At 51.9% G+C, this 24440-nt stretch overlaps 1 protein-coding gene across 1 annotated transcript; it reads right to left on the bottom strand.

The window, feature by feature from the left end:
- Nucleotides 1–753: 753 nt before the first annotated feature.
- Nucleotides 754–15625, bottom strand: LOC137310354 (zinc finger protein 850-like). Its single transcript, XM_067978202.1, has 3 exons — nucleotides 15504–15625; nucleotides 11890–13364; nucleotides 754–2823 (listed from the first exon to the last, which is right to left on the bottom strand). The coding sequence occupies exons 2-3, from the start codon at nucleotides 13011–13013 to the stop codon at nucleotides 1185–1187; spliced, it is 2763 nt and encodes a 920-aa protein (XP_067834303.1). The 5' UTR covers nucleotides 13014–13364; nucleotides 15504–15625; the 3' UTR covers nucleotides 754–1184.
- Between the last annotated feature and the right edge of the window lie 8815 nt (nucleotides 15626–24440).

The raw sequence follows: 24440 nt of genomic DNA, 5'->3' as shown, positions 1-24440 counted from the left end.
TTCTCCCAGTCAGGGAACACTTCAGCAGTCAAGGACATTCAGCCGCCGATCTTCGGGTAAGCGTTCTCCAAGGCGGCCTTCGAGACACACGACAACGCAAAATCGTCGAGCAGAAATTGATAGCCAAGTTCCGCACCCATGAGGACGGCCTCAACCAGGGTCTTGGGTTCATGTCACGCTACACGTAACCCCACCAGCGAATAAAAGTTATCTGCTTTTAATACAACTGGTCATTCTCTGTCTTTCTCTTCCTTTCGGATGTTTCTCTCTCTCTCTCTCTGTTTTGTGTTCTGGCCGTTTGTGTATTCGGTGGTCCTGTCGGTAACACCTCTCTCTCTGTCTGAACACTTTGATTGCCTTGACAACGGGCAGTTGGAAAGATTATCTGTAATCACCAGGTATTGTTCTCTGAATATAAAGGCGAAACGTTCATGGATTCGCACATTCACCTGACGAAGGAGAAAGCCTCCGAAAGCTTGTTATTTTCAAATAAAATTGTTGGACTATAACCTGGTGTTGTAAGATTCTTTACATTAGAGGTAACAAAGGCACGGATGAGGGTTTCAGCAGCAGTTGGGCGGAGATGGGCGACGTTACGAAGGTAGAAGTGGGCGGTCTTGGTGATGGTTGAGCACATGGGGGGGGTATGTTTTTACCCCTTTCAACATGCTAAATATATATATTGGGTATTTACAGGATAATCTGTATCCAGACCTCTTTAAACAAGCTGGAGAAGCAGGGAACTATCAGGCGTCTGATTAATGCGTTTTATTGATAATACAGAACCCACTTCAGGCAATATTTACACAGCACCTTTAGGAACATAGGAACAGGAGGAGGCCATTCAGCCCCTCGAGCCTGTCCCGTCATTCAATTAGATCATGGCTGATCTGTATCTTATCTCAATTTACCCGCCTTGGTCCCGTAACCCTTAATCACCTTACCCAACAAAAATCGATCAGTCTCAGTTTTGAAATTTTCAATTGGCCCACAGCTTTTTTGGGGGAGAAGAGAGTTTCAGATTTCTACCAATCTTTGTGTGAAGAAGTGTTTTTTCACCAGCCCTGTACGGCCCTAGCTCTAATTGGAAGTTTATGCCCCCCAACTCCACCTTGTGCTGGACTCTCCCACCACAGGAAACAGTTTCTCTCTATCTGCCCTACCCTGAATGATTCAGCGAACAGCTACTCCCCACTGTGAACTTCCTGGTGTTTCAGCAGGCCGGACGACTGAGCGAACCCCTTCCCGCACACGGAGCAGGTGAACGGCCTCTCCCCGGTGTGAATGCGTTGGTGCCTCCTTAGGTACTTGGAGCTTTTAAAGCTCTTCCCACAGTCAGAACATTTAAAGGGTCTCTCGTCGCTGTGAAGTTGCTGGTGTGTCAGCAGGGTGAACGAACGAGTGAACCCTTTCCCGCAGACGGAGCAGGTGAACGGCCTCTCCCCGGTGTGACTGCGCTGGTGCCTCTTCAGGTAATCAGAGCTTTTATAGCTCCTCCCACAGTCAGGACATTTAAAAGGCTTCTCGTCAGTGTGAAGTTGCTGGTGTCTGATCATAGCGGATAACTCAGAGAACCCCTTGCCGCACACGGAGCAGGGGAACAGCCTCTCCCCGGTGTGAATGCGTTGGTGCCTCTTCAGGTAATCAGAGCTCTTATAGCTCCTCCCACAGTCGGAGCATTTAAACGGTCTCCCATCAGTGTGAAGATGCTGGTGTCTGATCATAGCGGAGGACTGCGTGAACCCCTTCCCGCACACGGAGCAGGTGAACGGCCTCTCCGCGGTGTGAGTGCGATTGTGCCTCTTCAGGTAGTCGGAGCTTTTGTAGCTCTTCCCACACTCAGAACATTTAAAAGGTGTCTCCTCACTGTGAAGGTGCTGGTGTGTCAGCAGGGCGGACGAACGAGTGAACCCCTTCCCGCACACGGAGCAGGGGAACAGCCTCTCCCCGGTGTGAATGCGTTGGTGCCTCTTCAGGTAGTCAGAGCTCTTATAGCTCCTCCCACAGTCGGAGCACTGAAAAGGTCTCCCATCAGTGTGAAGATGCTGGTGTCTGATCATAGCGGATGACTGCGTGAAGCCCTTCCCGCACACGGAGCAGGTGAACGGCCTCTCCCCGGTGTGAATGCCTTGGTGTCTCGTCAGGTACTGGGAACTTTTAAAGCTCTTCCCGCACTCAGAACATTTAAACGGCCTCTCCTCACTGTGAAGTTGCTGGTGTGTCAGCAGGGCGGACGAACGAGTGAATCCCTTCCCGCACACGGAGCAGGGGAACGGCCTCTCCCCGGTGTGAACCCGCTGGTGTTTCAGCAGTTGGGATGACTTCCGAAAGCTGTTCCCGCAGTGAGAGCAGGTGAACAGCCTCTCCCTGGTGTGGTAGCGTTGGTGCCTCTTCAGGTACTCTGAGCTTTTGTAGCTCTTCCCACAGTCAGAGCAGTTAAAAGCTCTCCCATCACTGTGAAGTTGCTGGTGTCTGATGGTGGCGGATGACTGAGCAAATCCCTTCCCGCACACAGAGCAGGTGAACGGCCTCTCCCCGGAGTGATAGCGCTGGTGTCTCTTCAGGTACTGGGAGCTTTTAAAGCTCTTCCCACAGTCAGGACATTTAAACGGCCTCTCCTCACTGTGAAGTTGCTGGTGTGTCAGAAGGGTGGATGATCGAGTGAATCCCTTCCCGCACACGGAGCAGGGGAACGGCCTCTCCCCGGTGTGAACCCGCTGGTGTCGCAGCAGGTCAGACGATCGGTCGAAAGTGAGTCCACACGCGGAACACGTCTGCGGCTTGCCCGCGCTGCGATTGCTGCTTTCTGCTTCCATGTGCAAAGGCCAGTGATGTTAAACCACAACAGCTCGCCTTGATACAGCGCCTTGAACGTCGTAAAACGTTCCGCGGAGCTTCACAGGCTCGCAATCAGAGAAGAAAACTGACACAGAGACGAAGAGGAAGATATTAGAACAGGTGACTAGAAGCTCGGTCAAAGAGGTCGGTTTTAAGGAGGGTCTTAAAGGAGGAGAGAGAGGGGGAGAGGTTTAGGGAGGGAATTCCAGAGCTTAGACCCGAGACAGCTGAAGGCACGGCCGCCGATCGTGGGCCGATGTTGTTCCCGATGAACAGAATGACTCTGTCAGATCTTGGTGTTTGGGTTTGAGCTTCCAGTCTGTAAATCCTCCACTTCTAATATCCTGTAAAACAAGTTTAGAAAGGAGCATATTTTTTTTGCTAATTGTTCTCAAAGAACAATAAAAAGGCTTTCTATCAGCACATTAGCAGGAAGAGGAGAGTCAGGATCGGGCCGCTGAGGGACGAAGGAGGTGAGTCTCCAGTGGAGAGTGAGGGAATGGCAGAGATACCAAATAAGCCCTCAGTTTTCACACAGGAGGTGGATATTGGGATTGTCGAACCATCAGAGATGGATGGTGAACTGTCAGTGGTCAACCAACATCGCTGAACCCGATAATCTGGTCATTGTCACACTGCTGTCTGTGGGATGTTGCTGTGCGCAAATTGTCTGCCGCGTTTCGTACATTATAACAGTGACTACACAAGGGGAAGCTAGATAAGCACGAGGGAGAAAGGAATAGAAGGGTAACCTGATAGGGTTTGATGAAGTAGGGGAGGGAGGAGGCTCGTGTGGTGCATAAACGCCGGCAAGACCAGTTGGGCCGAATGGCCTGTTTCTGTGCTGTAGTTTCGATGTAACTCCCAAAGTACTTCATCGGATGTTATACTATGTCACAGCACAGAAGGAGGCCATTCGGCCCATTGTGCCTGTGCCGGCTCTTTGAAAGATCTATCCAATTAGTCCCACTCCCCCCTGCTCTTTCCCCCATACCCTGTAAATATTTTCCCTTCAAGTATTTATCCAATTCCCTTTTGAAAGTTATTATTGAATCTGCTTCCACTGCCCTTTCAGGCAGCAAATTCCAGATCATCACAACTCACTGCGTAAAAAAATGTTTCCTCATCTCCCCCTCTGGCTCTTTCACCGATCGCCTTAAATCCGTGTCCTCTGGTTACCGACCCTCCTGCCCCTGGAAACAGTTTCTCCTTATTGACTCTCTCAAAACCATTCCTGATTTTGAACACCTCGATCAAATCTCCCCTTAACCTTCTCTGCTCGAAAGAGAACAATCCCAGTTTCTCCAGTCTCTCCACATCACTGAAGTCCCTCATCCCTGGAACCATTCTAGTAAATCTCCTCTGCACCCTCTCTAAGGCCTTGACATCCTTCCTAAAGTGCGGGGCCCAGAACTGGACACAATACTCTAGCTGAGGCCCTAACCAGTGTTTTATAAAGGGTTTAGCATGACTTCCTTGCTTTTGTACTCCATGCCGCTATTGATAAAGCCCAGGATCCCAGATGCTTTTTTAAAAGCCTTCTCAGCTTGTCCTGCCACCTTCAGAGATTTGTGTACACCCCCCCCACAGGTCTCTCTGTTCCTGCACCCCCTTTAAAATTGGACCATTCAGTTTATTTTGCCTCTCCTCATTCTTCCTATCAAAATGTATAACTTCACACTTCTCTGTGTTAAATTCCATCTGCCGTGTATCTGCCCATTTCACCAGTCTGTCTCTGTCCTCCTGAAGTCTGTTACTATCCTCCACATTGTCCGAGTTTCGTGTCATCTGCAAACTTTGAAATTATACTCTGTATACCCAAGTCCAGGTCATTGATATGTATCAGAAACAGCAGTGGTCCTAATACTGACCCCTGGGGAACACCACTGTATACTTAGGAACATAGGAACAGGAGGAAGCCTCTCGAGCTTGTTCCGCCATTCAATGAGATCATGGCTGATCTATGACCTGACTCCATCTCCCCGCCTCAGCCCCATATCCCTTAATAGCTTTGATTAACAAAAATCTATCAATCTCAGATTTAAAATTAACAATTGAGCTAGTATCAATTGCCGTTTGCGGAAGAGAGTTCCAAACTTCTACCACCCTTTGTGTGTAGAAGTGTTTCCGAACTTCACTCCTGAAAGTCCTGGCTCTAGTTTTCAGGCTGTGTCCCCCAGTTTCCCTCTATCTACCCTATCAGTTCCCCTTAATATCTTCAAAACTTCAATCAAATCACCCCTTAACCTTCGAAACTCCAGGGAATTCAACTCTAGTTTGTGTAATCGCTCCTCGTAATTTAACCCTTGAAGTCCGGGTATCATTCTAGTAAACCGACGCTGCACTCCCTCCAAGGCCAATATGTCCTTCCTAAGGTGCGGTGACCAGAACTGAACACAGTACTCCAGGTGCGGTCTAACCAGGGTTTTGTATAGCTGCAGCATAACTTCTGTACTCTAGTCCTCTCGAGAGAAAGGCCAGCATTCCATTAGCCTTTTTGATTATTTTCTGTACCTGTCCATGACATGTTAATGATCTGTGTACATGGATCCCTAAATCTCCTTGGACCTTCACTGTTTCGAGCTTTTCACCATTTAGAAAGTACCCTGTTCTATCCTTTTTAGGTCCAAAGTGGGTGACCTCACACTTGCCTACATTGAAATCCATTTGCCAGAGTTTTGCCCATTCACTTAACCTATTAATATCTCTCTGTAATTTTATACTTTCATCTACACTGCTTACAATGCTGCCTATCTTTGTGTCATCGGCAAACTTGCTTATGTGGCTCTCTATCCCGTCATCTAAGTTGTTAATAAATACAGTGAATAGTTGAGGCCCCAACACAGGTCCCTGTGGGACACCACTGGTGACATCCTGCCAATCCGAGTACCTGCCCATTATCCCTACTCTCTGTCTCCTGCCGCTCAGCCAATTTCCTAACCAGGTCAATAATTTGCCCTCAATTCCATGAGCTTCAACTTTAGCTAACAGTCTCTTATGAGGGACTTTATCGAATGCATTCTGGAAGTCCATATAAATAACATCCATTGACATTCCAAAATTTTCCAAAATTCCCTGGACTCAGGAGAGGTCCCGGCAGATTGGAAAACTGCTAATGTAACACCGTTATTTAAAAAGGGTAGTAGGCAGAAGGCTGGAAATTATAGGCCAGTTAGCTTAACATCTGTGGTGGGTAAAATTTTGGAGTCTATTATTAAGGAGACAGTAACGGAACATTTAGATAAGCATAATTTAATAGGACAAAGTCAGCATGGCTTTATGAAGGGGAAGTCATGTCTGACAAATTTGCTTGAGTTCTTCGAGGATATAACGTATAGGGTGGATAAAGGGGAACCAGTGGACATAGTGTATTTAGACTTCCAGAAGGCATTCGACAAGGTGCCACATAAAAGATTATTACTTAAGATAAAAAATCACGGGATTGGGGGTAATATTCTGGCATGGGTGGAGGATTGGTTATCGAACAGGAAGCAGAGAGTTGGGATAAATGGTTCATTTTCGGACTGGCAACCAGTAACCAGTGGTGTTCCACAGGGGTCGGTGCTGGGTCCCCAACTCTTTACAATCTATATTAACGATTTGGAGGAGGGGACCGAGTGCAACATATCAAAATTTGCAGATGATACAAAGATGGGAGGGAAAGTAGAGTGAGGAGGACATAAAAAACCTGCAAGGGGATATAGACAGGCTGGGTGAGTGGGCGGAGATTTGGCAGATGCAATATAATATTGGAAAATGTGAGGTTATGCACTTTGGCAGGAAAAATCAGAGAGCAAGTTATTTTCTTAATGGCGAGAGACTGGAAAGTACTGCAGTACAAAGGGATCTGGGGGTCCTAGTGCAAGAAAATCAAAAAGTTGGTATGCAGGTGCAGCAGGTGATCAAGAAAGCCAACGGAATGTTGGCTTTTATTGCTAGGGGGATAGAATATAAAAACAAGGAGGTATTGCTGCAGTTATATAAGGTATTGGTGAGACCGCACCTGGAATACTGCATACAGTTTTGGTCTCCATACTTAAGAAAAGACATACTTGCTCTCGAGGCAGTACAAAGAAGGTTCACTCGGTTAATCCCGGGGATGAGGGGGCGGACATATGAGGAGAGGTTGAGTAGATTGGGACTCTACTCATTGGAGTTCAGAAGAATGAGAGGCGATCTTATTGAAACATATAAGATTGTGAAGGGTCTTGATCGGGTGGATGCAGTAAGGATGTTCCCAAAGATGGGTGAAACTAGAACTAGGGGGCATAATCTTAGAATAAGGGGCCACTCTTTCAAAACTGAGATGAGGAGAAACTTCTTCACTCAGAGGGTAGTGGGTCTGTGGAATTTGCTGCCCCAGGAAGCTGTGGAAGCTACATCATTAGATAAATTTAAAACAGAAATAGACAGTTTCCTAGAAGTAAAGGGAATTAGGGGTTATGGGGAGCGGGCAGGAAATTGGACATGAAGCTGAGTTCGGATCGGTCAATGCCCTGTGGGTGGCGGAGAGGGCCCAGGGGCTATGTGGCCGGGTCCTGCTCCGACTTCTTGTGTTCTTTAGATTTGTGGTTGGGATCAGATCAGCCATGATCTTATTGAATGGCGGAGCAGGCTCGAGGGGCCGATTGGCCTACTCCTGCTCCAATTTCTTATGTTCTTATGTTCTTATTCCCCTGTCCACTACTTTAGTCACCTCTTCAAAAAATTCTATCAGGTTTGTCAGGCACGACCGACCTTTCACAAATCCATGCTGGCTCTCCCTGAGCAGCTGAAAATTCTCGAGGTGTTCAGTCACTCTATCTTTAATTATAGACTCCAGCAATTTCCTGATAACAGATGTTAGGCTAATTGGTCTATAATTCCCTGGTTTCCCTCTGTCACCTTTCTTAAATAGCGGAGTGACATGTGCAATTTTCTAATCTAATGAACCTAGAGAACTTTGGAAGATTATAGTTAGAGCATCTGCAATGTGCTCACCAACTTCCTTTAAAACCCTGGGATGGAAACCATCTGGTCCTGGGGATTTGTCACTCTTTAGTGCCATTATTTTCTTCATTGGTGTTAATTTGCTTACGTTAATTATAGTGAGTCCCCATCCCTGATTCAAAATTAGTTTCCTTGTGGTGTCCGGCATGCTCTCCTCTTCCTCTACTGTAAATACTGGCACAAAGTAATTATTTAACTGTTAACTAAATCGGGCTCATTACTCAATCTAATATGGCCCTGCCCCCTTGTTGGTTCTAGGACGTATTGTTGCAGAAAGCTGTCCTGAAGACACTCAAGAAATTTGCTACCTTTCTGACATGAGCTCGTCTGCTTATCCCGATCAATATGAAAGTTAAAATCCCCCCATTAAAACCCACTCTGCCTTTGCGACATGCTTGTCTAATCTCTGCATTTATACATTCTGCCACTTCACAGCTGCTACCAGGGGGCCTGTACACAACTCCCACCACAGTCTTAAATCCTTTTCTATTTCTTAATTCTGCCCATAAAGTCTCCACTGCCTGCTCACCTCTCGTTATATCCCCTCTTATCATTGAAGTAATTTCATCCTTAATCACCAGGGCTACTCCTCCCCCTCCCAATCCTTCCTATAGACCTTTATAATCTGGTATATTCAGTTCCCAGTCCTGACCGTCTTGCAGCCATGTCTCAGTAATGGCGACCATGTCGAACCCTCTAAGTTGAATTTGCCCCCCGCAATTCATTCAATTTGTTCCTTATACTCCGTGCGTTTGTATAAAGAACGCTTAATTGGGCTGCACACCCGAACCTGTCCTTCTGCGCTAATATTTTTTCACACATTTCTTATTTCCCTCTCCTGATTTAATTACTTTACATCTTTTAGTTTTCCCTTAACCTGTAGTGTCTAAAGTATAATTTCTGACTATCACTCTACTCTCTTCCGTTTTGTTTGTCTTAGAATTATTATTTATACTACCTTTCCCACCTGAGCCTCCAGTCTGAAAAACAACCGTTCACCGCTACTCTCTGCTTTCTGTCCTTTAGCCAATTTTCATAGAATCATAGAAAGTTGCGGCAGAGAAGGAGGCCGTTCAGCCCATCGTGTCCGTGCCGGCCGAGAAAGAGTTATCCAGCTTAATCCCACTTTCCAGCACTTGGTCCGTAGCCCAGTAGGTTAAATGAGTTTTAAATGAGTTGAGGGTTTCTGCCTCTACCACCCTCTCAGGCAGTGAGTTCCAGACCCCCACCACCCTCTGGGTGAAAACATTTCTCCTCAGCTCCCCTCTAATCCTTCGACCAATTACTTTAAATCTATGCCTCCTAGTCACTGACCCCTCTGCTAAGGGAAATAGGTCCTTCCTATCCACTCTATCTAGGCCCCTCATAATTTTATACACCTCAATTAAATCACCCCTCAGCCTCCTCTGCTCCAATGAAAACAACCCCAGCCTATCCAATCTTTCCTCATAGCTAAAATTCTCCAGTCCTGGCAACACCCTCGTAAATCTCCTCTGCACCACACAATTTTGTATCCACCAATCCACCGTGGGATTAAAAGGACAGCTGGAGCTGTCCTTTTAATCCCACGGCCTTCAATTTTGCTTACAAGTGTATTATGAGGCACTTTATCAAACGCCTTTTGAAAGTCCACATACACATCAACCGCACTCCCCTCATCGACCCTCTCCGTCACTTCATCAAAGAATTCCTGGCCTTTATATCTGGAGGACTAGAGTACAAGGGGGCAGAAGTTATGCTGCAGCTATACAAAACCCTGGTTAGACCGCACCTGGAGTACTGTGAGCAGTTCTGGGCACCGCACCTTCGGAAGGACATATTGGCCTTGGAGGGAGTGCAGCGTAGGTTTACTAGAATGATACCCGGACTTCAAGGGTTAAGTTACGAGGAGAGATTACACAAATTGGGGTTGTATTCTCTAGAGTTTCGAAGGTTAAGGGGCGATCTGATCGAAGTTTATAAGATATTAAGGGGAACGGATAGGGTGGATAGAGAGAAACTATTTCCGCTGGTTGGGGATTCTAGGAGTAGGGGGCACAGTCTAGACCTTAGAGCCAGACCTTTCAGGAGTGACAATTGTAAACAATTTTACAACACCAAGTTATAGTCCAGCAATTTTATTTTAAATTCACAAGCTTTTGGAGGCTTCCTCCTTCCTCAGGTGAATGACAACATTCACCTGAGGAAGGAGGAAGCCTCCGAAAGCTTGTGAATTTAAAATAAAATTGCTGGACTATAACTTGGTGTTGTAAAATTGTTTACAATTGTCAACCCCAGTCCACCACCGGCATCTCCACATTTCAGGAGCGAGATTAGAAAACATTTCTACACACAAAGGGTGGTAGAAGTTCGGAACTCTCTTCCGCAAACGGCAATTGATACTAGCTCAATTGCTAAATTTTAAATCTGAGATAGATAGCTTTTTGGCAACCAAAGGGATACGGGCCAAAGGCAGGTATATGGACTTAGATCACAGATCAGCCACGATCTTATCAAGTGGCGGAGCGGGCACGAGGGGCTGAACGGCCTGCTGCTGTTCCCAACTCGCTCAGGTTAGTCCATCTCCCTCGGATGCGGATCATCCTGTAAATCCCCGGTCCGCGGCAGCGTCGACGCTTCCGGTCGGGGCTGAAACGCCAGCTCCGTTTCCCTCTCCGCCAGGTCTCGCTCAGTATTTCCCCAGCGGCATTTTTGATTTTTTTTTTCTCTCTTGTCGCGCTGCTTTCGGGTCATTCCCCAGGCGGTCGCGATGCAAAGGCCAGTTGTTTTCCATTCATTGGCCGGAGAGCAAATGGGAGCGAGATAAATTCCCCGTGCCGGAGAGCGGGCCACCCCGATGCCACGGCTGGCGGCGCCTCTGCACCCAAATCTTGCATTGATGGCCCGGGCAACGTGCTCACCACGTGCCCCTCATTGCCCTGATCCAGGTCCCCCCTGACACTGCGCCTGCGCCGCTGTTGGACTCAGTCCGCGCATGCTCCGTGGAAGAGAAAGGGGGGAACACACACACACAATCGGTCCAAGAATGAGCTTCTCAATGCGCCTGCGCCGCTCTTGGAGTCAAAACGCGCATGCTCCGGCGGAGAGCGCTCCAAGAATGAGCTTTCTTAATGCGCCTGCGCCGCCGTTACCCGGATACCGCGCGCGCGCTCGGTAAAAACCGTTGAAAAGTCCGAATCGCCGGCGGAAAAGTGAGTTTGGGTCAGAGAGTGTGAGGAAGGGAGAGATTAAACGATATAAAACCCGACAAACCGGAGAGTGCGAGGGTTCACCCGGGCACCGGACGGAGCAGATTCAGCCTCGGCGGAGCAGGTGATCCTTCTCAGTGAGGAGGGTGGGGGGAGGACACGTGATCCGCGCGGGGTTGGGTGATTGACGTGAGCTTCGGACCAATAGGGAGCGAGGGGGCGTCGCCTGGAGGACCGAGGGCAGGCGGCGGGTCCTCCAAACAATCGGGGGGCGCCCGAGGGGCGGGACTTGCGCCGGCCCGGTCGTCAGGGCAACGACTTGCTGCAGGCCCCTTGTTCAGGGTCTAGGGGGAGGGAGGGGGTTTATTCCATTTAAACGGGTTTTTAGGGTATTTATTTACAGGGTAATCCGCACACAGGCAACTTTAAACAAGCTGGAGAAGGAGGAAACCATCAGGCGTCTGATTAATGCTTTTTATTGATATTACACAACCTATTACAGACAACATACAGCACCTTTAGGAACAGGAGGAGGCCATTCAGCCCCTCGAGCCTGTTCCGGCATTCAATTGGATCATGGCTGATCTGTACCTTATCTCAATTTACCCGCCTTGGTCCCGTAACCCTTAATCACCTTACCCAACGAAAATCGATCAGTCTCAGTTTTGAAATTTTCAATTGACCCACAGCTTTTGTAGGGGAAGAGTTTTTCAGATTTCCACCAATCTTTGCGTGAAGAAGTGTTTTTTCACCAGCCTTGAATGGTCCGAGCTCTAATTGGAAGTTTATGCCCCCCCCAACTCCACCTCTCCCACCACAGGAAACAGTTTCTCTCCATTTACCCTAAAGGTTGAATGATTCAGCGAACAGCTACTCCCCGCTGTGAACTTCCTGGTGTTTCAGCAGGCCGGACGACTGAGCGAACCCCTTCCCGCACATGGAGCAGGCGAACGGCCTCTCCCCCGTGTGAATGCGACGGTGTCTCTTCAGATACTTGGAGCTTTTAAAGCTCTTCCCACAGTCAGAACACTTAAAAGGCTTCTCGTCGGTGTGAAGTTGCTGGTGTCTGATCATAGCGGATAACTCAGAGAACCCCTTCCCGCACACGGAGCAGGGGAACAGCCTCTCCCCGGTGTGAATGCGTTGGTGCCTCTTCAGGTAGTCAGAGCTTTTATAGCTCTTCCCACAGTCGCAGCATTTAAACGGTCTCCCATCAGTGTGAAGATGCTGGTGTCTGATCATAGCGGATGACTGCGTGAATCCTTTCCCGCACACGGAGCAGGTGAACGGCCTCTCCCCGGTGTGAATGCCTTGGTGTCTCGTCAGGTACTGGGAACTTTTAAAGCTCTTCCCACAGTCTGAACATTTAAAAGGTCTCTCCTCACTGTGAAGTTGCTGGTGTCTCAGCAGGGCGGACGAACGAGTGAATCCCTTCCCGCACACGGAGCAGGGGAACGGCCTCTCCCCGGTGTGAACCCGCTCGTGTTCCAGCAGGTGGGATGACTTCCGAAAGCTGTTCCCGCAGTGAGAGCAGGTGAACAGCCTCTCCCTGGTGTGGTAGCGTTGGTGCCTCTTCAGGTACTCTGAGCTTTTGTAGCTCTTCCCACAGTCAGAACATTTAAAAGCTCTCCCATCACTGTGAAGTTGCTGGTGTCTGATGGTGGCGGATGACTGAGCAAATCCCTTCCCGCACACAGAGCAGGTGAACGGCCTCTCCCCGGTGTGAATGCTTTGATGTCTCTTCAGGTACTGGGAACTTTTAAAGCTCTTCCCACAGTCAGGACATTTAAACGGCCTCTCCTCACTGTGAAGTTGCTGGTGTGTCAGCAGGGCGGATGAGTGAGTGAATCCCTTCCCGCACACGGAGCAGGGGAACGGCCTCTCCCCGGTGTGAACCCGCTGGTGTCGCAGCAGGTCAGACGATCGGTCGAAAGTGAGTCCACACGCGGAACACGTCTGCGGCTTGTCCGCGCTGTGGTTGCTGCTTTCTGCTTCCATGTGCAAAGGCCAGTGATGTTAAACCACAACAGCGCCTTTAACGTAGTAAAACGTTCCGCGGAGCTTCACAGGCTCGCAATCAGAGAAAAAAAACTGACCCAGAGCCGAGAGGAAGATATTAGAACAGGTGACTAGAAGCTCGGTCAAAGAGGTCGGTTTTAAGGAGTGTCTTAAAGGAGGAGAGAGAGGCGGAGAGGTTTCGGGAGGGAATTCCAGAGCTTAGACCCGAGACAGCTGAAGGCACGGCCGCCAATCGTGGGCCGATGTTGTTCCCGATGAACAGAATGACTCTGTCAGATCTTGGTGTTTAGGTTTGAGCTTCCAGTCTGTAAATCCTCCACTTCTAATATCCTGTAAAACAAGTTTAGAAAGGGTTAGAGGGATTGTGGTTTTTTTTGCTAATTGTCCCCAAAGAACAATAAAAAGGCTTTCTAAAGGCACGTTCGTAGGGAGAGGAGAGTCAGGATAGGGCCGCTGAGGGACGAAAGAGGTGACTCTACAGTGGAGAGTGAGGGAATGGCAGAGATACCAAATAAGGCCTCAGTTTTCACACAGGAGGTGGATACTGGGATTGTAGAACCATCAGAGGTGGGTGGTGAACTGTCAGTGGTCAACCAACATCGCTGAAACAGATTATCTCCTGTTTGTGGAACGTTGCTGTGCGCAAATTGTCTGCCATGTTTCATAAGAACATAATAGGCCCCCTGAGCCTGCTCCGCCATTCAATCAGATCTTGGCTGATCTTCACCCTCAACTCCACTTTCCCGCCTGATCCCCATGTCCCTTGATTCCCCTCGAGTCCAAAAATCTATCGATCTCGGTCTTGAATATACTCAACGACTGAGCATCCACAGCCCTCTGGGGCAGAGAATTCCAAAGATTCACAACCCTCTGAGTGAAGAAATTCCTCCTCATCTCAGTCTTAAATGGCCGACCCCTTATCCTGAGACTATGCCCCCTAGTACTAGACTCTCCAGCCAGGGGGAAACAGCTTCTCAGCATCTACCCTGTCAAAAGCCCCCTCAGAATCTTATATGTTTCAATGAGATCAACCCATCACTTGCATTTATATAACCCTTTAACGTAGTAAAACATCCCAAAGAGCGATTATCAAACAAAATTTGACACCGAGCCACATCAGGAGGTATTAAGGACAGGTGACCACAAGCTTGATCAAAGAGGTAGGTTTTAAGGAGCCTCTAAGGCCTTCACATCCTTCCTAAAGTGTGTGGCCCAGGATTGTACACAATACTCCAGCTGAGGCCTAACCAGTGTTTTGTAAAGGTTTAGCATAACTTCCTTGCTTTTGTACTCTGTGCCTCTATTAATAAAGCCCAGGATCCCATATGGTTTTTTAACAGCCTTCTCAACTTGTCCTGCCACCTTCAGAGATTTGTGTACACACACCCCCAGGTCTCTCTGTTCCTGCACCCCTTTTAAAATTGTACCATTTGGTTCATATTGCCTCTCCTCATTCTTCCTACCGAATGAATCACTTCACACTTCAGTGCGTTAAATTCCATCTGTCATGTGTCTGCCCATTTCCCAGTATGTCTCTGTCCTCCTGAAGTCTGTTACCATCCTCCACATTGTTTACTACATTTCCGAGATTCGTGTCATCTGCAAACTTTGAAATTATACCCTCTATACCCAAGTCCAGGTTAATATATATGAAAAAGAGCAGTGGTCCTAATACTGACCCCTGGGGAACACCACTGTATACTTCCCTCCAGTCTGAAAAACAACCGTTCACCACGACTCTCTCCTTTCTGACCCTTAGACAATTTTGTATCCACGCTGCCACTGTCCCTTTAATCCCACGGGCTTTAATTTCGCCAACAAGACCATAATTACAAGTGGCACTTTATCAAACACCATTTGAAAGTCCATATACACGACATCCACCGCACCCCCCTCATCGAGCCTCTCCGTTACTTCCTCGGAGAACTCGATCAAGTCAGTGAAGCAGGATTTTCCTTGGATACGGGTTATCCTGCAAATAGCCTATGTAATAATAATCGCTTTGGGACCTCCCGTGGTCCTGAAAGGCGCTATATAAATGCAGATTCTTTCTTTTCGGTTAGTCAGCGAGAAACGGGACTAAATAAACTACGCAAAGTCGCAGCCACCTGATGGCGGTGCCTCTGCACCCAAATCTTGCATTGATGGGCCCAGTCAATGTGCTCACCACGTGCTCTCAATGCCCTGACCCAGGTCCCCCACCTGACACTGCGCATGCGCCGCTGTTGGATTCAGTGTGCGCATGCTCAAGGTGAAGTGGGGGCGGGGGGGGTGAGAAACACAATCGGTCCAAGAATGAGCTGCCTACTGCGCCTGCGCCGCCGTTACCCGGAGACCGCGCGGGGCACTCTGGGTCAGGCCGGTAAACCCGTTGGGAGAGTCCGAGTCACCGGCGGAAAGTGAGTTTTATCTGAAGCGGAGGGAGGGGAGGGGAGGGAGGATATAAATGAAGTAAAAACCCCGCCAAACCGGAGAGCGCGAGGGTTCCCCGGGCACCGGACGGAGCGGATTCAGCCTCGGCGGAGCGAGTGAGCCGTCTCAGAGACACGTGATCCGCGGGGGTGATTGACGTGAGCTTCGGACCAATCGGGAGCGAGGGGGGCGTCGCCTGGAGGACCGAGGGCAGGCGGCGGGTCCTCCAACCAATCGGGGGGGCGCCCGAGGGGCGGGACTTGCGCCGGCTCGGTCGTCAGGGCAACGACTTGCTGCAGGCCCTGGGGGTTTATTCCCCTTATTTTACACAAGGCTGTTTGTTGCACCACTGATTAGCTCAGGTTTTAATAATAGATCTTTTAAATTCATGAATGAAAGCAGAAAGATTCATCAATAAAAGCTTCAGTGGGATAAAAGAAACAATTGGGAGTAAAAAAAATATTTGTTTCTTTCCCCTGGGGTTTGCATTATTCCTGCAGGGAAGGGGGAACATTGTGAATTCAAAACCTTTTTGGGGACATTTGCACATCACATTTGAAGGAAAGGGCTAACTTGCCCCTTTGGAAGTTGTAAACAATTTTACAACACCAAGTTATAGTCCAGCAATTTTATTTTAAATTCACAAGCTTTCGGAGGCTTCCTCCTTCGTCAGGTAAATGTTCAGGAGCTCCTTGAAGTTATATTGGGACAGCGTAAATTCAAACAGCGACTCGCATTCATGCAGCGGCCTTCGACGTATTAAAATGTCCCCAAGGCGCTTCGCAGGAGCGATTATCGAACAGAATTTGACCCCTCGAGGAGATAATCAGGACAGGTCGGAGAGGCGGCGGGGCAGGGGGGGAGTGGGGACTAGCTGGATTGCTCTTGCATACAGCCGGTGCGGACTCGATGGGCCGAACGGCCTCCTTCCGCGCTGTAACCTTTCTGCGATTCCAGTTCTGTGCGTTTTAAGGAGCGCCCGTTGGCGGGTATCTCCCGTTACTGTCGCAGTTGCGGTTTGCAAATCCGTCGACAGTAGCTTCCACTTGATTCTAGCCCGAGCGGTTATAAAATAGCAAGTTTGATAAGAACATAAGAAATAGGAGCAGGAGTAGGCCAATCGGCCCCTCGAGCCTGCTCCGCCATTCAATAAGATCATGGCTGATCTGATCCTAACCTCAAATCTAAATTCACGTCCAATTTCCTGCCCGCTCCCCGTAACCCCTAATTCCCTTTACTTCTAGGAAACTGTTGATTTCTGTTTTAAATTTATTTAATGATGTAGCTTCCACAGCTTCCTGGGGCAGCAAATTCCACAGACCTACTACCCTCTGAGTGAAGAAGTTTCTCCTCATCTCAGTTTTGAAAGAGCAGCCCCTTATTCGAAGATTATGCCCCCTAGTTCTAGTTTCACCCATCCTTGGGAACATCCTAACCGCATCCACCCCATCAAGCCCCTTCACAATCTTATATGTTTCAATAAGATCGCCTCTCATTCTTCTGAACTCCAATGAGTAGAGTCCCAATCTACTCAACCTCTCCTCATATGTCCGCCCCCTCATCCCCGGGATTAACCGAGTGAACCTTCTTTGTACTGCCTCGAGAGCAAGTATGTCTTTTCTTAAGTATGGAGACCAAAACTGTATGCGGTATTTCAGAGAGATTGACTTACAACAGAGTTGCACTGCAGCTGCCTTCAACATTACGTTCAACGGTATTATAGTTCTCGTACAACTGTCTACTGACTACATTAAATGAAAAGCGGTCAATACAACCTGATGGACTTCAGACCGTCCCCTCCTCGAGAGCTCTCACTTTTGGGAGGGATCTTTATACTATTCGGCTGCGTTGTTCTGTACGTCAGTACCACTGGTCTTATCTCATGGTCGTAAGTCCACCCACCGTGCTGATGCCTCGTTAGCAACTCAAGATAAGCTGTTTCATGTAACGTAGCCAAAGACCTCAACCTCCATCTCTGTTTAGAAGCTGTTATGTTCCTCTGAGGAATGCGTCCTTCTGAGCCCCCCCGCCCCCCCCACCCCGGCTTATTTGACCTTCCTCGGCCCCACCAATTTCTGTTTCATAGCAACCACATCCCATGTTTTGGCGTAAACCACCTTCTGATGTTAGTGTTATCTATTCTGTGCTCTCTCTGACGTTCTGCTGGCCTTGTTCTCACAGAGATGCTGAACTTTTACCCTCCGGTTTTCTATGCTTGTTTTAAACCATATTCTTACCGTTTTGCAGGCGGAGAGGTTTAGGGAGGGAATTCCAGAGCTTAGGGCCCGGGCAGCGGAAGGCACGGCCGCCAATGGTGGAGCGATTAAAATCGGGGGACACGCAAGAGGCCAGAATTGGAGGAACGCAGAGATCTCGGAGGGTTGTAGGGGCTGGAGGGGGTTACAGCGGTAGGGAGGGGGGTGAGGGCCATGGAGGGATTTGAACACCAGGATGAGAATTTTAAAATCGAGGCGTTCCTCAACCGGGAACCAATGCTCAGGGGGTGATGGGTGAACGGACTTGGCGCGAGTTAGGATACGGGGGCAGCAGAGTTTTGGATGAGCTGGAGTTTACGGAGGGTGGGAGATGGGAGGCCGGCCAGGAGAGCATTGGAATAGTCCAGTCTAGAGGTCACAAAGGAACGGATGAGGGTTTCAGCAGCAGATGAGCAGAGGCAGAGGCGGAGATGGGCGATGTCAGGGAGGTGGAAGGAGGCGGTCTTGGTGATGGAGCGGAGATGGGGTCGGAAGCTCGTTTCAGGGTCAGATAGGACGCCGAGGTTGCAAACGGTCTGGATCTGCCTCAGACAGTGGCCGGGGAGAGGGATGGCGTCGGTGGCGAGTGAACGGAGTTTGTGGCGGGGACCAAAGCCATAGACGTCCACTCCCTCCACACCTCCATTCTCCACCAGGACGGCCTGCGGGCCCTCCGCTTCTTCATTAAATGAAGGCCCAACCAGTCCCCATCCACCACCACCCTCCTCCCGTCTGACTGAACTTGTTCTCACCTTGAACAACTTCTCCTTTGACTCCACTCGCTTCCTCCAAATAAAAGGTGTTGCTATGGGAACCCGTATGGGTCCATGCCATGCCTGCCTGCCTCTTTGTGGGATACGTGGAACATTCTTTGTTCCAGTTCCACTCAGGTCCCTTCTTCATCTTTTTTTCTGGTACATTGATGACCGTATCGGTGCCGTTTCCTGCTCTCGCCCCCAACTGGAAAATTTCATCAACTTTGCTTCCAATTTCTACCCCTCCCTCCCTCCCCTTCACACGGTCCATCTCCCACTCTTCCCCTCCCTCCCTCCCCTTCACACGGTCCATCTCCCACTCTTCCCCTCCCTCCCTCCCCTTCACACGGTCCATCTCCCACTCTTCCCCTCCCTCCCTCCCCTTCACACGGTCCATCTCCCGCTCTTTCCCCTCCCTCCCTCCCCTTCACACGGTCCATCTCCCACTCTTCCCCTCCCTCCCTCCCCTTCACACGGTCCATCTCCCACTCTTCCCCTCCCTCCCTCCCCTTCACACGGTCCATCTCCCGCTCTTTCCCCTCCCTCCCTCCCCTTCACACGGTCCATCTCCCACTCTTCCCCTCCCTCCCTCCCCTTCACACGGTCCATCTCCCACTCTCCCCCTCCCTCCCTCCCCTTCACACGGTCCATCTCCCGCTCTTTCCCCTCCCTCCCTCCCCTTCACACGGTCCATCTCCCGCTCTTCCCCTCCCTCCCTCCCCTTCACACGGTCCATCTCCCGCTCTTCCCCTCCCTTCCTCCCCTTCACACGGTCCATCTCCCGCTCTTCCCTTCCCTTCCTCCCCTTCACACGGTCCCTCTCCCCCTCCCTCCCTCCCCTTCACACGGTCCATCTCCCACTCTTCCCCTCCCTCCCTCCCCTTCACACGGTCCATCTCCCACTCTTCCCCTCCCTCCCTCCCCTTCACACGGTCCATCTCCCGCTCTTCCCCTCCCTCCCTCCCCTTCACACGGTCCATCTCCCACTCTTCCCCTCCCTCCCTCCCCTTCACACGGTCCATCTCCCACTCTTCCCTCCCTTCCTCCCCTTCACACGGTCCATCTCCCACTCTTCCCCTCCCTCCCTCCCCTTCACACGGTCCATCTCCCACTCTTCCCCTCCCTCCCTCCCCTTCACACGGTCCATCTCCCACTCTTCCCCTCCCTCCCTCCCCTTCACACGGTCCATCTCCCACTCTTCCCCTCCCTCCCTCCCCTTCACACGGTCCATCTCCCGCTCTTCCCCTCCCTCCCTCCCCTTCACATGGTCCATCTCCCGCTCTTTCCCCTCCCTCCCTCCCCTTCACACGGTCCATCTCCCGCTCTTCCCCTCCCTCCCTCCCCTTCACACGGTCCATCTCCCACTCTTCCCCTCCCTCCCTCCCCTTCACACGGTCCATTCTCCCACTCTTCCCCTCCCTCCCTCCCCTTCACACGGTCCATCTCCCGCTCTTTCCCCTCCCTCCCTCCCCTTCACACGGTCCCTCTCCCCCTCCCTCCCTCCCCTTCACACGGTCCATCTCCCACTCTTCCCCTCCCTCCCTCCCCTTCACACGGTCCATCTCCCACTCTTCCCCTCCCTCCCTCCCCTTCACACGGTCCATTCTCCCACTCTTCCCCTCCCTCCCTCCCCTTCACACGGTCCATCTCCCGCTCTTTCCCCTCCCTCCCTCCCCTTCACACGGTCCCTCTCCCCCTCCCTCCCTCCCCTTCACACGGTCCATCTCCCACTCTTCCCCTCCCTCCCTCCCCTTCACACGGTCCATCTCCCACTCTTCCCCTCCCTCCCTCCCCTTCACATGGTCCATCTCCCGCTCTTTCCCCTCCCTCCCTCCCCTTCACACGGTCCATCTCCCGCTCTTCCCCTCCCTCCCTCCCCTTCACACGGTCCATCTCCCGCTCTTCCCCTCCCTTCCTCCCCTTCACACGGTCCATCTCCCACTCTTCCCCTCCCTCCCTCCCCTTCACACGGTCCATCTCCCACTCTTCCCCTCCCTCCCTCCCCTTCACACGGTCCATCTCCCACTCTTCCCCTCCCTCCCTCCCCTTCACACGGTCCATCTCCCACTCTTCCCCTCCCTCCCTCCCCTTCACATGGTCCATCTCCCACTCTTCCCCTCCCTCCCTCCCCTTCACTCGGTCCATCTCCCACTCTTCCCCTCCCTCCCTCCCCTTCACACGGTCCATCTCCCGCTCTTCCCCTCCCTCCCTCCCCTTCACACGGTCCATCTCCCCCTCCCTCCCTCCCCTTCACTCGGTCCATCTCCCACTCTTCCCCTCCCTCCCTCCCTCCCCTTCACACGGTCCATCTCCCGCTCTTCCCCTCCCTCCCTCCCCTTCACACGGTCCATCTCCCACTCTTCCCCTCCCTCCCTCCCCTTCACACGGTCCATCTCCCGCTCTTCCCCTCCCTCCCTCCCCTTCACACGGTCCATCTCCCGCTCTTTCCCCTCCCTCCCTCCCCTTCACACGGTCCATCTCCCGCTCTTTCCCCTCCCTCCCTCCCCTTCACACGGTCCATCTTCCCCTCCCTCCCTCCCCTTCACACGGTCCATCTCCCACTCTTCCCCTCCCTCCCTCCCCTTCACACGGTCCATCTCCCACTCTTCCCCTCCCTCCCTCCCCTTCACACGGTCCATCTCCCGCTCTTTCCCCTCCCTCCCTCCCCTTCACACGGTCCATCTCCCACTCTCCCCCTCCCTCCCCTTCACACGGTCCATCTCCCTCTCCCCCTCCCTCCCTCCCCTTCACACGGTCCATCTCCCACTCTTCCCCTCCCTCCCTCCCCTTCACACGGTCCATCTCCCACTCTTCCCCTCCCTCCCTCCCCTTCACACGGTCCATCTCCCACTCTCCCCCTCCCTCCCCTTCACATGGTCCATCTCCCACTCTCCCCCTCCCTCCCCTTCACATGGTCCATCTCCCACTCTTCCCCTCCCTCCCTCCCCTTCACACGGTCCATCTCCCACTCTTCCCCTCCCTCCCTCCCCTTCACATGGTCCATCTCCCACTCTTCCCCTCCCTCCCTCCCCTTCACATGGTCCATCTCCCACTCTTCCCCTCCCTCCCTCCCCTTCACATGGTCCATCTCCCACTCTTCCCCTCCCTCCCCTTCACATGGTCCATCTCCCACTCTTCCCCTCCCTCCCTCCCCTTCACACGGTCCATCTCCCACTCTTCCCTTCCCTCCCCTTCACACGGTCCATCTCCCACTCTTCCCCTCCCTCCCTCCCCTTCACACGGTCCATCTCCCACTCTTCCCCTCCCTCCCTCCCCTTCACACGGTCCATCTCTGACTCTTCCCCCTCCCTCCCTCCCCTTCACACGGTCCATCTCCCACTCTTCCCTTCCCTCCCTCCCCTTCACACGGTCCATCTCCCACTCTTCCCCTCCCTCCCTCCCTCCCCTTCACACGGTCCATCTCCCACTCTTCCCCTCCCTCCCTCCCCTTCACACGGTCCATCTCCCACTCTTCCCCTCCCTCCCTCCCCTTCACACGGTCCATCTCCCACTCTTCCCTCTTTCCCTCCCCTTCACACGGTCCATCTCCCACTCTTCCCTCCCTCCCTCCCCTTCACACGGTCCATCTCCCACTCTTCCCCTCCCTCCCTCCCCTTCACACGGTCCATCTCTCACTCTTCCCCTCCCTCCCTCCCCTTCACACGGTCCATCTCCCACTCTTCCCCTCCCTCCCTCCCCTTCACACGGTCCATCTCCCACTCTTCCCCTCCCTCCCTCCCCTTCACACGGTCCATCTCCCACTCTTCCCCTCCCTCCCCTTCACACGGTCCATCTCCCACTCTTCCCCTCCCTCCCTCCCCTTCACACGGTCCATCTCCCACTCTTCCCCTCCCTCCCTCCCCTTCACACGGTCCATCTCCCACTCTTCCCCTCCCTCCCTCCCCTTCACACGGTCCATCTCCCACTCTTCCCCTCCCTCCCTCCCCTTCACACGGTCCATCTCCCACTCTTCCCCTCCCTCCCTCCCCTTCACACGGTCCATCTCCCGCTCTTTCCCCTCCCTCCCTCCCCTTCACATGGTCTATCTCTGACTCTTCCCTTCCCTTCTTCCCCGACTTCTCTATTTCCATTTCTGGGGATAGGCTGTCATCCACTATCTGTTATCAGCCCACCGACTCCCACACCTTGATTACACTTGCTCCCACCCTGCTTCCTGTAAGCACTCTATTCCCTTCTCCCAGTTTCTCCGTCTCCGTCTCATCTGTTCTGACGACGCTATCTTCCACACCAGTGATTCTGATATATCTTCCTTTCTCCCCAACCGAGGATTCCCCTCCTCTGTAGTTGACAGGACCCTCAACCGTACCTATCCCATTACCTGCACTTCTGCCCTCACCCCTTCCCTCCCAGAACAACGACAGCATCCCCCCTTTATCCTCACCTTCCACCCCACCAGCCTCCACATTCAGCGAATCATCCTCTGCCATTTCCGCCACATCCAGCACGATGCCACCGCCAAACACATCTTTCCCTCCCCTCCCAGCATTCCGAAGGGACCGCTCCCTCCCCGACACCCTGGTCCACTCTTCCATCACCTCCAACACCCGCTCTCCTCCCCACGGCACCTTCCCGTGCGAGCGCAGGAGATGCAACACCTGCCCCTTTCACCTCCTCCCTTCCCACCGCCCCAGGGCCCCAAACACTCCTACCAGGTGAAACAGCGGTTTACCTGTACTTCTGTCAATTTAGTACACCGTATCCGCTGCTCACGATGCGGCCTCCTCCACACTGGGGAGACCAAACGCAGATTGGGTGACCGCTTCGCCGAACACCTCCGCTCTGTCCGCAAGCGTGACCCTGACCTGACGGTCGCTCGCCATTTTAATTCCCCGTCCCGCTCCCACTCTGACCTCTCTGTCCTCGGCCTCTTACACTGTTCCAACGGAAGCTCGAGGATCAGCCCCTCGTCTTTTGCTTAGGCACTTTACAACCTTCCAGACTCAACACTGATTTCAGTAACTTCAGATCATAACCACTGCTCCCATTTTTTCAGGTAACAAGTGCTGGTGATGGTTCTGCTGTTGCCATTTATTGCTCCTCGAGACCCATCTTTTGTTTCTTAACTTGTCCCATTCCCGCCCTCCTTGCCTTGCACCATCATCCCTTTTGTCATTTAAACACTCCTGCCCTCCGCCCTATCAGAGATCTTCCCTTTCGTCCTTTCTTCCTCCCACACACCCCACCCCCAAACTTTCCCTGGCTCTGTCGTTGCTTAAAAAACTGTTAAATCTTCCAGTTCTGACGAAAGGTCATCGACCTGAAACATTAACTCTGTTCCTTTCTCCACGCACGCGCTGCCTGACTCGCAAAATATTTCCAGCACGCTCTGTTTTTATTTCAGATTGCCAACGTCCGCGGTATTTTTGCTTTCGCTCAACGGCAATGGCGGCTGCGACACCCACAAACCCTCGCGCTCCGGCGGGCGCCGACAATGCGCAAGCGCCAGATGGGAGTCCCTCCCTCCTGCTCCACCCCACGCGTGCTCAGGGCGCCGACCCGCCCCATCACAGCTCCGCTCCCGCGCGCTCGGCCCTCGCGGGCGCCTGCGCGCTGGGCTCCGGCGGGGTGGGGGAGGGGGACCGTGCGGATAAAATTGCGGCGTCCGTTTTGGTGTCGGAATCGGACTTTTCTTGGATCCGATTTGGCGGCGAATGAAGCGCAAACGCAAAACCCGAGACTGCGAGCGTCCCCGGGGCACCGAGCGGAGCAGATTCGGTTCGGCCTCAAGGGGGACACGTGATCCGGGCCGGGGTGCGGTCGACGTGAGGTTCGGACCAATGGGGAGAGACGGGGTGACCGACGTGCACTGCAGACCAATAGGAGGTGAGTGGGGCGGGACTTACACCAAAGGGCATATTATGGAATCATAGAATGCATTTATACACCTGTTTATTCTGATATTTTTTTTATTCGTTCATGGGATGTGGGCGTCACTGGCGAGGCCGGCATTTATTGCCCATCCC

Source organism: Heptranchias perlo, unplaced genomic scaffold (genome assembly GCF_035084215.1).
Source record: "Heptranchias perlo isolate sHepPer1 unplaced genomic scaffold, sHepPer1.hap1 HAP1_SCAFFOLD_244, whole genome shotgun sequence".
Classification (NCBI taxonomy): domain Eukaryota; kingdom Metazoa; phylum Chordata; class Chondrichthyes; order Hexanchiformes; family Hexanchidae; genus Heptranchias; species Heptranchias perlo.
The sequence above is the reverse complement of the archived record's forward strand: the minus strand, read 5'-3'. Positions and strand labels throughout refer to the sequence as shown.